We start from the raw sequence: 14954 nt of genomic DNA, 5'->3' as shown, positions 1-14954 counted from the left end.
CTCTGGACATCTTAAAACATAAGCACAAAAGGCATTTTATTTGTACATGATTTTTGCATAACTTCTTCAGGAACTTGGATATAACCTTCTGTCTTTGTTAAAATAAAGGTGTGTGTCCAACAAGGAAGAATTGTGAGTATTTCCCTTTGAAACAGGTTAATCAATTTAAAAATATTGCAGACATGTAGATCACTGTCATTCAGTTACATCAGCCTAACATCAGTATATATTTTAAAAGTCAAAATAAAGACTTTCCATCACCATACTCAGGAGTCACACCATGACTTATTAAGTTTGACAGGCTGCTGTAGAAGAAATTACAGCACTAGTAATTTGATTTAAAAGAATGTAACAATTAATTGATAGACTGGTATCAGCTGTTGAGAACTTTTAACCACATAAAACAATTATATAATGTGAGTAGCAACAGGCATGTGCTAGCACCGCCAGCTTTCATTCAGTCTAATTTGCAAAGTTTAAAGGCATATTCTAGCCATAATTTCCTTTATTTAAGGTCTAGCAGCATTGAAGCAGGATTCTCCAAATAAGATTTCCACAAGTTAGAAAACCGGGCCATTGTAGCTCCATCAATAATGCGGTGATCAGCTGACCAACTCACATTCATTATCTGTGCTTTAAATACTTCACCTTTTCCATTAAACCGAGGAAGAACCTAAAAATCAGAGAATAGAATAAAATGGAAAAATAAATATTAAATACTTTCATTAACAAATATGTACTAACATTTTGCTAAATTAAATAAACAGCAGTAGTGCCATTCATGAAACAAAGATTTTCCCATTATTGTCTGTATTGCAGATTTGAATATATTGCTAACCTACATTATAAACAGTCATATCCTATTTCTACCATCTTGGAAATACTGAAGTAGTGAAAACCTTTCTTGACTGAAGTTTCTTCCTGAATAGTTTATTGCACTATTAGTGCTCAAAGTGACAATTTCCCAAGAGCATTCCCTAAATAAAAGGCTTATAGGAAGAACACAGGAAAAGTATTTTTAATTAATACTAATTTTATTTCCAGTGTTGACCTTCCATGTCTGTATTAAAGAATTTAAGTCTGAAATTCAAAAAATAAGAACTGCCTTTACCATTTGAAGCTCTGTAATAGGTTTGGCTATCTGGCTTATGAAGCTAAGCCTGATTATCTGAATACCTTTCTACTTTCAAGTTTTCTCTTTGATCATAACAAAAATGCTAGAGTCATGCTGCAAGACTTGTAAAAATATATTTACGTTGTTTCTTAATAACTAGGAGACTAAATAGAGATGTAAATGAAATATTATAGGATTCTAGAAAATAAATATGAACCATTGGGGTAAAAGATTTCTATTTACATATTTCATGTCTGCATAGACATCTAAAAATACTGTAAAACTCTCCATTCACAAGCTAAGCAGTTTCTCTTTCATAAAGAGGAAATGTTTAAATAAGAACAATATACAAAGGGACACTCAGTGTTACATATGCATTAAAGAGGACCTCAGTTTGCTACAGTTAATTGACCACATCACTGAGATAAAATTAATATACCTGTATCTTTCCAAGCGCTCCAATAGCTACTTCAGGAGGTAGTATCACTGGTTTGGTGTAAGTGCCACCAATCTACAAGGAAAAAAGCTGGGGATATTAGTTAGGGAATAATTATATCATTCTTTTGAAAAAGCAGATTGCTTCTTGCATGAATTGCTACAGGTTTTGTTTTTTGCATATTAAACTTTCATTAGGATATTCATTTCAGAAGCAATTTTCAGATGTAAGTTCTCATTTTTCCTGTACTTACTGTGCCAATATTTGAAAGGGTGAATGTTCCCCCAGTGAGGTCATTTGTTCCCAGTTGGCCTGCAGAGCCCAGGGATTGTAGACGATTTAATTCAGAAGCAATCTCAAATACACTACAGACTTGAACATTTTTCACATTTGGGACAATTAAACCTTGCTCTGTGTCCATAGCAACTCCAATGTTGTGCGAAGCCTACAATAAGTTTCATTAACCAGACATTAACACAAGCAGTCAACATAAAACTTATTTTACACAAGAAAGCACTTGAAAGCTTTTGACTTTTTTTTTTTTTTTTTTAACCAAGGAAGTACTGTCTGTATTAAGCAACTCCACTATACTACTTTGAGGGGAGGAGGGGAGGTAAGTTTTAGAATATTAGCTTTCTACATCTGGAAAGTAAGCATAAATTGATTTTGGCAATTTCACATCCAGGAAATCTAAAATTTTGGATTCAATTTCACACTGAAAATATTTTATATTTTCTTATCCAGACAAACGTCCTAAAATGACTAACAGTCTGAAAGAGACTACTAGACTTAAAAAAAATGGAAACTGAATTATCTTTGCATTTTCTGGAAGGAATATATAAGGATTCATCTAAGAGATATTGATAAAACAACATAAAAGGAATTTGCACTGCTCTATATATGCAACATCCCTTAAGAAAATAGATGTTCATTGCCCAGAAGTATCAGTCCAGCACATTTTATGAAAATTAAATAAATTTTAGCAAACTGAGTTTAAAAGATGACTTTAATACATAAGGGTTAGAGCTGGAACAGTAGAACCACTGTGCCATTACTAAAAAATTACTGCTGAAATCAGATCTGTATTAAATCTAATTCAATCTTAGACAGAATCTGGATACGCAAATTATTTTCCAGCACAACATAATAATTTTGTTACAAGCTATAGGTTCCTATAATTAGCTCAGACATCCTGAAAAGGTACCCTTGTTAGCTCTTAGTTTGGGATTTTGCTCATAACTTTTTTCAGGATTTTACAAACCTTATATGTGATATTTTGACAGCTTTCATCCAAAGAAGCATTAAGAATAGGATACTGCAATAATCCCAGAGAAGCTGCCTGTTAAATATAAAAGAAAAAAGATAGATTTTTATACTTTGCAACTAAAACAGCTACATTAATATTCTTACTCAAGGATGGAAGGGAAGCAACAGTGGGAGACAATTCCGATTAGTAATGATTTGGATTTCCTCTATGGAATCAAATTTGGTCTAAACTCTCCTAAACCCTCCTTGTATGTTATAGTCTGTCATGATTAGGACAATGGAAGAAAAAGACAATTTACAAAAAACAAATATGTACCAGACATGGAAAAGGGATAATCACTCTTTATAATTACAATCAAAGTTGAATTTGCATTTGGTATTTCCTGCTTCACAATTCAAATTAAATATCCTGGCATGAAACTTATGAGATTCAGCAATGTCATTCTTAGCTCTCCACTTAAATAACAATTATTTTGAGGAAGTAATATTAATTCCCTGGGAAAAAAGAGGCAGCAGAATTAGTCTTTAATTAGCCCTCTAACTGAAATAGCATTATCAGAAGTTTCAGACTAAGCTATATGTTCAGCCTTCAGTGATGTCAACAGCTGGAAATGGCCGGAAATAGAACTGTGGCAAATAAACGAATTCAAGTGCCTGGTCTTCCGAATAACAAAGCAGATGCGCTCATTCACCTGAGGGATTCACTACCAACAAAATAAAATAAAAAAAGAAATTGCATTTCAAGTGTGATAATGGAGCTCATAAAAAATACTGATGTTTCCAAGATCTGTTTCTGCTAGTTCAAATTGAAATATTCAGTGATGCTTAGACCCTTACTGAGTAATGATTTAACTGTTCTATCCTTCACCATTAATATTTCAAAAATTTTCCTAGATATTATATAACCCTACTACAATCCCAATAGTGAATTGATAAGTGGCTCAACAAACAAGCTGTGACTTTTCTTGTGACTTGTGACTACTCAAATGATAGAGATGTACTTCAAAGCTACAACAGCAGTCAATCAATCAGAAAATTTTGACAAAATCTGCATTAGAGGTCTATACAGCACTCTGCTGCATTTCTCACCTTTATGAAGAAGGGCATAAAGGAAAGCTTAACTCCACGAGTTTGTGCTAGAGGTTTCAGCTCTTCTCGCAACTGAATGAGCTGAGTCAAATCAATCTCATCGCAATAACCAAAGTGAGGGATCTTTAAGGCTGCACTCATAGTCTTTACCATTGCCTTGTGAAAACCTGAAAAATATTCACTAAGTTCTTACACCAACAAAATGAACTGCCGGGAAGTTATCGTGAAGTTTCAATTATTTGGTTTCATTTAAAAAATTACAAAACTTAGAAAAAGAAAAAAGAAAAAGACATAGTAAAGTTCACTTTAGGATCAACAGTTAGTCACCACATGCAAACTTAATTCTTACAGTTGCAATATTTCAGATTATATTATTCCATACTTCTCCTACGTATGTATGTATTTGAAATTATAATATAGTAATCTACACTGCTTTTTCTACCCTCTCCATGCTGACACTGCCTGAAGGCAAGCATAAACCTCATTTCTTCCTCTTTTAATGTGATTTTTCTTACATCAGCACCTTCTGTTGTGCACTCTTGTCCAGAACAAGTCTGAATGCTGAAGTTCATTACTTTTAAGCTCTAATAAACACCTATACTCGCTGTGCCTTGACACTAATTACATAATGACTCATACTGCAATATATTCAAGTGTTTCAGAATTCCTACCCATTTCACCACATATTTGAGAAAACATGGATTAAAAATGAGCAAGTGCAATTTACAGCCCAACTCCCTCCAGCCAAAACATGAACAATTATTTCATAAAATAATAATTTCAAACATCACATGCCTGCAAAGCATATTTTCCTATTTCTCACTGTCTCAGCAGACTTGCAGGATAATGAACTAAAACAGACTTTCCATCAAAAGAAATCGAATGTTCACTGAGTAACATCTATTGTTAGTAACTGTGAACATTATTTCAAGATTTTATATTTCATGGTTTACCTGTTATAGCTTCAGTTTTATCTTTTCCTGAAAATGCAATGGGTCTGGAAACAGGTACAGGAATTTTACGTGCTTTGTCCTTTGGAGCAGCTGGCACTGTCTCGGATTTTGGCAAAGGTGGGATAATTTCAGCCTTTGGTGATGGAGGTAAAATAGCTCCTGTCTGTTTGGCCAAATAATTGAGTATGTCTTCTTTAAGGATTCTGTTATCTTTCCCTGTCCCAACAACTTCACTCAATTTAATCTGAAAGATACATAGTAAGCTATAACATTTTTGCTTTACAGCAATATAAAAAAATTCCACATTGTAAGTGAATTACAATTAAAAATTATTCCAGGTACTGATCTAACATACTTACAATTTTCTTTCCTTTTCTATGACTTATTCCCTTTCTATGAACACCATTCAAATCATCTAAAAGTCCCTCTAGATATCTAATTGCATACTTTAAGGAGGAACAATGGATATGGCTTACTTCTTAATTACCTCACAGGCTCAATAGTGAAAAATTTATCTGAGGAAAGCCATCTGTCACTTAATTTTCTCTATTTACTGTCTTACTTTTCTCCTAAAAATGCACCACAAGCTTTCCAAAACAATAGAATATTCACAGATTCACAGAAAACAGAAATAGAAAAGCCCTTAAAAGGTCACCTAATCCATTTTCTACTGCAGGCAAGATTAACCTCACCTATGTCATTTCTGATCCAAATGTGAAGACTTTAAGAACAAAACAGCTAAAGCTGAGATTCCATTTTCCCTTCCTCCCTCCTCTGTCCCAAGAATCTATTCTGGTGCTTCCTTATTTTTACCTCTAAAAAGGTTCTCTTTATCTCCAAACTCAAGTGTCCTAGCTGCATCTTAAGCCCAGTTATTCTTTTCATATCCACCATAATCATAGTGAAAACATCATTCTCTTCATCTTTATGACAGTTTTTATACATTTGAAATATATTTGAAAACATGTCTTCCTCACTGCACTTTCCTTTAGACCAACATTCTCCTGGTTAGTCAAACTGGTATGTAGAAGAGAGATAAAACTCAGCAGGACCTGATTCAGTGAACTCACATTGTTTTCCATGGCAAGACGACGAACTGCAGGGGTTGCCAATGTTTTATGACCTTTTATCTCTTGGTGAGTGTGTTCTTCATGAGACATAGCAGGTGTTTCAACAACATCTTCTTCTGGGGCAACACCTGCAAACAGGAAGAAAAATATTAACTTTATTACAGTTCTCTATAAGCATCTGTTGTAGTGGCTAAATAGAGGGTAAAGTATGGGAACTTGTTTAAGTTAAACTTAAGTTTAAACTTAAATTTCCTACTTTAAGCAAAAGTTAAATGGACAGTAAAAAATAAAGCTGAACAAATTCTCAAATATCTTAAAAGAAACCAGCAAAGGAAGTATTAGCTACCTCTCAAAGTACTGGATATTGCAATAGCAAAGGTTAATCGTGATCTATCAGTGACTGGGTACCTTGTGTGTTTCTAGACAAACATGGTTAAATACACACGTAGGAGCCAGAGAGAAAAAAAAGGAGAAAGGAAAATCATAAAAATACTTACAAATACAGAGCTGAAATCAAAGACCAGCAAATTCATGGACACCTGGATCATGGGTTGTTTATTTTCTTTTGATGTATATTTTGGAATATTTGATTAACATATATTACAGAAGTGGCATAGCAGGTATAGGCAAAGCAACAAAAAGCTAAATTTCTTGGAACTCTAAAGACTATTTTCCTCTCTCTAAACAAGCTTATTCAAACTTGGATGCTTTCTTGTTCTTCTGTATGCAAAAAACACTTTGAAGAAAGACTCGCAAACCAGTAATAAACTGTATATTACTACTTTTGTTATGCCTAAAAGTTAAAGAAACAGTACACCTTGAAAATTTATTCAGAATTACTAATTCAAATTAAAAAATTACATTAATTTTAAAGTAAGAGAATTCATCTCAAAGAATTGCAGATTTTCTAATTTTTGAAAGCCTGAAAAACATACCAGTGAAAATATCTCTCCAGTACTAAAATAAAGAGAAAAGAGAGAAATTGCACAGTTATTTCTATCTGTAATCTTTTTATTTTGATACGGCACAAAAGTCTCCAAAGATTAGCGTAGAGGAAGAAAATGTCTTGGAGAGCATGTCACTATTTGGTACAGTTATTTTATGACAGAAAAAAACTATATATGATTTTATTAAATTTGTTTTTAAATTATTTAAAATTCAGGTGGTTTAAACAAATCCAAACTCTAGGCAGAGCTTTTTAAACCAGAGGTTCCCCAACTAAGGAGTGGCACTTTGGGAATCACAAGATCCCTAAGAAAATTCTACTTTCTTTTCCATTTTCTCCTCTCTCACGATCTCTCTAGTCATCCTTTGAAAAATCTTCCCTTTCTAGCAAGTAACTCAGTTGTTAGACCAACAGAGAGATGAGCAGAGCCAAAGGCATTTTGCATCTGTTGATGCAAAAATGTGTCTTGCATCTGTTGTGGCAGCCAAATACCTGGAGGGTGTGAGGAAAGCAGCTGCCTATTCCTTCACAAGTAGTGGAGTTAAAAGTGTGGTTCTTTAGCCCCTTCACTCCTGACTCCTCCAACTCTAACCCTAGCAATAAGCAGTAAGACATTCTTCTGAAGCTACTGGTCCATATCACAGTGTCAGGTACTATATCGTCATGACTCTAAATGTACACAATGCTAAAATGATTGCGTGCATGTTGCAGTGGTGCCAGCATTAGCCTTCCATTGAACTGCACCACTCTGTAAGAACTGGTCAGGCTCCACCCTGGACCACAGGTTTTGCTTTTCCTCCCTTAGCCTTACGGCCAGTGCCAGGTTATCTGCCCAGGTAATATTGTTCCTCCTTTCCCCCCAAAGCACCAGGGCAGAACAGAATTGCTGCAGAAATGCAAGGATCTTTATGGCTCAGATGATCCCAGGAGTGGAGCAAATGATGGAAGGAATTTCACCAAAGCAGGGGGTCCTCCACCCAGTGTGGGCAGGGACTTCAAGAGGTCCAGTCACCCTACAACCACGTCGCACTGCAACGTCTGTCATGGTATAAGGTATGGGTCTGAACAGTTTTGGGCTCCTTGATGAGATGAAATGGGAACAGGGAGTTTAGTGAAGTGAGAGTCCTCAAACATGGCCCTGAAAGCCACACTGAAATGTTCTTCAAATTGCAATATAATTCTTATTTTTATTATATTCTGAAATATCCAAACTGTATGTGAACCATTATTTGACTAGAAGCTCATTCGAGCCTCACAGACCTCGCAGGTTCCAGCAGTGAATTGAACTCTCTTGTCTTGAAGTAAAATCATAACCCTAATTTCACGAGATCACTGATTCACAGCAAAAATTACTGTGTACCTCCAAGACCTTGGTAGGTGGACATTTCCGCCATTCTCTTTCACTGTATTTTAATTCCTCCCTGAAAATTCTCTCCTCTGTGAGAACCAAAGCTTTTAATATTTACTTTGAGCTACTATGGATGGGAACATAGCAGTGCTAAAGGCTGCTTGAGCTAAATTTTCAATAGGAAATGTCCAACTTTTGAGATTTTAAATCATAATAAAATATCACAGAAGAATTAATAAAAGTATTTTCTACTTAATTTTCTTCTTGACTTTATAGAAGAAAAAAAAACAGATTTAACATTTTCAAGGGAAAAAAATCTACTGACAATCTGATGATTTTATGACAACAAATACAAAACATGCAAGAGAAAAAACTGTTTACAATACCTTTTGAAGCATCAATTTCAATGTCCACTAATGGTTTTCCAACATAAGCAATTTCATCTAAATTGTAATGGAGTTTTCTAATGATGCCATCATAACGACTAGTAATAGTAACAGAAGCTTTATCACTTTGAACTTCACAAATGCTATCAAACTGAGACACACTATCACCTTCTTTAATATACCTAAGAGAAAAGACACAGGCTGGTATAAAACATATTAAGTTTAAAAATCTACGCTGTGTATTCTTCTGATAAGTTCCATTACGTACATCCACACAACGTGAAAATGTATTCTAGATAAGAAGCCAAACTATACATAATGGATACATTTGCTGTATATCTTGGCAGACTACTCCAGAACTCTTGGTTGTGTGAAAAGTAGCAATGATTGAGAATATCATCACATTTATATTTTTGCTGTTACTTTAGCTAAAAAAAAGCCGAGTTTTCTTGACGGATTATAAACTGTCTAAAAATAAGAATGAGCTTTGCTTAGTTTGAAGCTAAGGAAGGTCTCAATTTGAAATTGCCAGGACCAGTGTAGGATCAGTTTCAGACATGAAACTAGAAGTGGGAAACACTGCCTCCAGTGCAAAGAGGGTATCTTCAACTATTCATACAAAGAACAAAGCGTTCCAAAACTGCCCTCCCCCACTGGACACTTTGATTTTGTTTAATCTATTTATCAATGGCCTTTTAGGAACAATTTACATGTTCAAATCTTTTTTTAAAGTAATTGGAAAAGTACTGCAGGATAAAATTTTGTTGTGGTTTCTCCAGAGAAGTACATTTTTTTCTAAATTTCAGCTCAACAAGTATAATTAAAAGTTAGGTCTCCTGCACTCCAAAAACATTAATCACTGAAAGAAAGTCTACCTACAGGTGCAGTTAGGACATCCTATTCCCTCCATCTTTTCCCCTCCCAAATAAACCAGATTGCAGATAAACAAAATGTAAAGCTCAGACTATACAGGGCTTCAAAATATGGAAAATAAAATGTAAAAAAATTCACCAGTAACCCAGAAAATGTATTCTCAGGTGACTAACGAATAACACAGCTGTTAAACTAGTTGCTGATTTCTTAGTATGTTTCTAAGAAAGTGGAGCTTACCATTCTTTCACAGTCACCTCTGTAATCCCTTCTCCAATGTCAGAAAGCTTAAACTGAACAATTTGGCCACATGAAACTTAAAACAGAAAATGAGGAAAAATAAAAAGTTTTAATATTAAATATATGATATCACACAGAAAATTTTGAATGCATCAAAAATATGCTATATACCAGTTATATACAAACTGCTAACATAACACTCATAAAATAGCAATATAAAATAAATTATTTTAGTATGAAAAAGATTACCAGCAGATGTTCTGAATAATCGCTGTTGATGACTAAACTTGAGGGCAGATTTGTCAAACAGGCACACATATTTTGATTTTATAAACTGAATGCTGCTGCACGATCTAATGTGGTGAACACAAACCTGGGGGAGAAAAGTCTCAAGTGTTAAAATATTGCACTGAGGAAGGCAGAGCTCATTTAATATTCTTGATGCAACAGTAACTAAACTAAAATAGTTCAATTCTAATTTATTTAGAGAAGTTCTTATGAAAACACAATTATACTAAATGGGTATGGAATGTATAATGATCATTAAATTAGCATAAGCTTTGCCATGTCCTTAAATAATTTTAATAATACATCACAGGGGAGATCAAAGCCACAATAACACAATCAATTAACAAAAATCATGACAAAATCTGGCAACAGATAGTTTCTTTAAGCAATTATTTTAATCAGGACACACACACAAAAGAATATACCCCAATAACTGCATCAGCCACATGAAACAGTCTCATGCAGAATGAATGCTGGAAAGGTCCCTTAGACAGTGGGAAAAATCAGTATATTTTTCTCTGTTGGTTCTTATTCCAAGCAAAGGTTGATCAGAAATACTAATTAGAAAGGAACTTCACACTGGAGGGCATAGTTGCCCTTTCATTTCTTTTAAAATATAGAAGACAAACATCTTGAAGTAAGTATCATTTTACATTAACTTCATTGACTTTTTGGGTGTGAGGTGCTTTTTTTTCATGGTTACAATTATATTTATCCAGAAATCAACTTCAAGGGTCAACAGAATTTTCTGAAAGGTTCTCTATACAAAACTTTATGCTTTAAAGCATCATGTAATCACAGCAGTCATGATTTTGGTCAACAGCAAAGCCAGTGGCACTTGCATTGACATAAACAGGCATTTTATCATTAAACGCATTAGAAGTTAGTTCAGACCCTTTCTTATTTAGTAAGATTTCTTTAATCTAATTCTGGTGTTACATTGTCCTAGAGTGACATAAAATTAATACCAAAAAACCCCAATTATCTGCAGGTACAATCTCTAATTAATTTAGAGATATGAAAAAAATTCAGGTGCTACAATGTACCTCAGGTAGCTCAAAACTGTAAAATTTACAAATTATCTTCTCAGAAGAGCCAGAAAACAGGACACCTGTGTGGGAAAGTTCATTTTAACTCCTTTTTTTTTTTTTTAATAATCCTTTCAAATAATTGCAAAGCATATGAAACTTCCTGATTATCCTACCCTACCCCCAAAACAATGGAAAATTTTGCACGTTTATATTGCACATTTCAAATGCAGATTATCCAGAAGACTGTACTATACTGAATTGAAAACATACATATTTTCTATATTATTTGATCTAGCATGCAAATTACATTTAAATATTACCTTTCTTTTAGGAACAAATATTTATACAATACACTCTACCTTAAAGGACACTGCAAAGTCATGTTGAGCTACTTTTCAGCTACCTGCTACTAAGATCGTATTTGTTGATCTAGAATAAGTATTTTTCTCATTCCTATCATGAACAAACAGTAATCCCTTTTCATTAGTCCTCCAAACAATTTTCACAACAAAAATTCAGGTAAAATGACAATTGTAAGCTATAACAAATCTTATTTTATGGATGCATTTAAAATTTTCATTAATTTATAAAACTGGCACATAATGTATGTTTTCCCAAGGCAGATTTCTTCTATTTTTAATTGTGTATTTCTTTCTATCTGAGTCCATGGTTACTTTCTTTTGTCCAGCAAGATCTTTTTGTTCCAAACTTAAAATAAAACTCTTTTCTCTTAATGTGCCCCTACATGGAAAAGATTCAATATTTACCTGTGAAGATGATCACAAGCAGCATGTCAAACCTCTGAACTATCTATAAATGTGAAGTTTCATAATGCTTTCCATGTGATTTTAACATTTGGCAACCAATGGAGATAGTGAATTAGTAATGTCACTGCCAAAAAAACAGACTGGTTTTGTTACAGAAGAGTTTCAGAACTGTTTCAATTTATATTTGCAGGAATAATTCCAAACTACTGCATTTTGTAAAACTAAATCTGTCTTTTTGGTCTGTAGTTGATCTTTACCAGAAAGTTGGTGTGTTAGTATATTAAAGCAATAATACAGTGCCCAGTCTCTCCACATAACAACGTGTTCCTTTCTAAAAGCTGAAAAATTGAAACCCATAAACTAAGAGGCTTTATTTATTCATTTCAGCATTTAATCATCACAATACTATTAACTGTGTAAAGCAAAGTAAGGAAATAACAAAAGCATATAAAAGACAAAATTAATCCTAAATTCAATATACATATCCATACCATTATATATACAACTCATATATATGTAGATATATAGGTATATATGAGATGTACATGTTCATGCAACTGCTAAATATCAGAAGGTAACAAAAACCAACCAGCACAGTACTACCAGTTATGTTTATGTCACCACTATTACGCTATAAGGCAATGATGCTGCAGTAAGAGAACACCTTTCCTACACAAGTCTTGAGAGTGCAGAGTTACTGCGGGGAGAAGAGACTAGGGGGGCTTATGCCTTCTCCAGTCTCTCACTGATACTGAAGACTCATCAGCCACTGATGATGAACAAAATTTCTTAAGGTTTAAAGTTTGAACAAAGACAACCCTGGAGCATACACTATTTGGGGGAGAATTGCCTTGATCCTGTCTGGTTTAATTTTGGTCATTCCTTAAGAAGAAGCCTATCGCGCTTTTATAAATTACCATTGATCCTGGAAATCTACTGCTGTCCTCAGAACAAAATGTTGTTATTCAGCCTGCAGGCAACTGATTACCTGATGAAGTAACACTCAGTTTCAAAGTTGAATTGAATAAATTGTGTTCAAAGGTAACGATTTCACATTAAAGGATACTCCTCAATGAAACTCATTTGACTTGCTCTCATATTGAGTCATTTTAATGAACATTTATTAATACATTTTGCATAGCTATTCTGTATCTCCACATATATAGTTGCCTATATACTAAATCAATAAAATCCTTGCTAGTGTATTTTAGTCAGCCTTAAAAATTGGCACCATATCCTAGTCTCTACATGACTCTCCTTTCCCCACCATCTAACACGAGGATCCCAGACTCCTTTCTTTTGTTCTTCACAATCTTTAGCCCATGTCCATGTCTATGGACAACCACCATTAGGCTGTCCTTCCCTTTGCCAGCTTTGCAAGACCATTGAGAATATTAAAATATGACACTTTAAAATTATAACAGTAACTTTATTTCTTGGATATTGACACTGTTTTACCATGATGGTCAGAGGAAGAATTAGTTTCTTGTAACATTTAAAATGTGCTTGCAGCTAATGCACGCTATAAATAGCCAATTCTAAATTACACAGTTCGGCATGCAAGGATGCGAGGATGACGTTCAGCATAGATAGGATGAACATTTTCAATTTATCAGAACCTCCCTCTGGATTCGAAAGTAGACAGTCTGGTTAGAAGGAAGACTAAAAAGCAGCTATTTCCAAGGTTCTTTGATTAGCAGAATGAGTCATATGTAACTTAAAACTAGATAATTACAAAAGTATCACTGAAAAAAATTCTTCACTGCTACACTTTTACAATGTATGTATTACTACTAAGTGCAAACCTAACAACAAGAAACCAGAATGGATAATGATTTTAATTTTGCTTTCACTCGGATTATGGCACAAAAGATGTTTCTTTTTGTGACATTCCCAGAACAGCAGTAACATAATCGGAAACCAACACTTCGATGCCGCAGCCAGCCTACAGCACAGAAGGCAGCGGAAAGCATGAAGTAACTGCTCGTGATGATATATGTTTAAGAGATTACACGTGTCTTTAAAAGCAATTAAGCGGCTTCACCTCTCGAAGCGTGGTAATGTGCCTCAACCATCCAACCTACAAACACCGGAGCTCCCGGGGTTCGGGGATTACACGTGTCCCTTTTCTGGGCGTGCCGTGACCCGTCGCCGTCCGCGGGGACGCGGCGCGCAAGGGGGCGCGGGGCGGGCGCGGGAAGGCGAGGCAAGGCGAGGCACCGCGCACAGCAGCGGAGGCGGCGCCGGCGGTTCTCGCGGAGGCGCGGGCTTCTCTCACAGAAAACGCGCACAAACGGCAAAACACTCAGGCGGCGAGAACGCGAGGCCGGGAGGCCGGCGCCGGCCGGCCGGGGCCGCGCGTCCCCTCGGCGAGCAGACCGCAGGCCGCCGCCGCTCACGGGCCGCGGGGCCACGCTGGGCTGCGCCACTGCGCCGCGGCGCCGGGCCGGCGAAAGGGCGGCGGGGAGCGGCGGCCGCTCCGCGGGGGCGTCGCGCCCGCACTGAGGGGCTGCCGCTCTCGCCCGGGCAGGAGGAAGCGACGGGGCTTCAGGCGCCGCCGAGGCGGGGGCGCCGCGCGCTGCCTGCTGCCTCACGGGCTAACCGGGCGCGCCGCCACCCTCGGGGCCCCCCTCCCCTTACCAGGCGGCCCGCGGTCCGGTAGCCGCTCCTCAAAGCGGCCGCAGCCGCCATCTTACTCTGGGAAGGACCAGGCCCCGCCACGCCCCACACACCTCCCCCCGGCCGGCCAATCAGGACGCAGCCACGCCGGCCGCCGCCGGCAGGGGCGGGCACCCGCCCCCGGCGGGGGCCAATGGGCGGCGGGGGGCAGCAGGCGCGGGAGCCCCCCCCCCCCAGGGGAGCGCGAGCGGCGCCCCGGGAGGAGCGTCCTGCCTCCGCGAGCAGGCGGCGGGAGTCACCCGCCCCGGCGCCCCCCGGAGCCCTGCTAACGCGGCCGCTGCGCAGCGCGGGGCCGCGCCAAGGGCCCAGCCCTCCCTGAGAGGCCGATAACAAACTGCAGAGCGCGTCGGTTCGGCCAGCGCGCCTGTGCTTCCCCGCGCCTCTCCCAGCGACGCCGCGGGGCTGCGGCCGCCGGGTGCCGGGTTCGCCAGCGCTCAGGTGGCGCGGGCTCAGGCTCGGCACCGCTCTGGC

At 37.5% G+C, this 14954-nt stretch overlaps 1 protein-coding gene across 1 annotated transcript; it reads right to left on the bottom strand.

The window, feature by feature from the left end:
* Window positions 1-11: 11 nt before the first annotated feature.
* On the bottom strand, window positions 12-14506 carry DBT (dihydrolipoamide branched chain transacylase E2). Its single transcript, XM_067300848.1, has 11 exons — window positions 14445-14506; window positions 9968-10091; window positions 9719-9794; window positions 8609-8790; window positions 5929-6056; window positions 4859-5102; window positions 3906-4072; window positions 2812-2889; window positions 1804-1995; window positions 1554-1625; window positions 12-673 (listed from the first exon to the last, which is right to left on the bottom strand). The coding sequence occupies exons 1-11, from the start codon at window positions 14493-14495 to the stop codon at window positions 506-508; spliced, it is 1482 nt and encodes a 493-aa protein (XP_067156949.1). The 5' UTR covers window positions 14496-14506; the 3' UTR covers window positions 12-505.
* Between the last annotated feature and the right edge of the window lie 448 nt (window positions 14507-14954).

The sequence above is a fragment of the Apteryx mantelli genome, chromosome 8, assembly GCF_036417845.1.
Source record: "Apteryx mantelli isolate bAptMan1 chromosome 8, bAptMan1.hap1, whole genome shotgun sequence".
Taxonomy (NCBI): domain Eukaryota; kingdom Metazoa; phylum Chordata; class Aves; order Apterygiformes; family Apterygidae; genus Apteryx; species Apteryx mantelli.
The sequence above is the reverse complement of the archived record's forward strand: the minus strand, read 5'-3'. Positions and strand labels throughout refer to the sequence as shown.

Bases quoted from the DNA above. Each gene is read 5' to 3' on its own strand.
- DBT (XM_067300848.1), bottom strand. From the start codon at position 14,495: ATGGCGGCTGCGGCCGCTTTGAGGAGCGGCTACCGGACCGCGGGCCGC. The intron at 1,996-2,811 runs GTTTGTAAAATC...AACTTATTGTAG, and splicing joins GTCAAAATATCACATATAAG to GCTTCGCACAACATTGGAGT. The intron at 674-1,553 runs GTATATTAATTT...TCTGATTTTTAG, and splicing joins GAGCGCTTGGAAAGATACAG to GTTCTTCCTCGGTTTAATGG.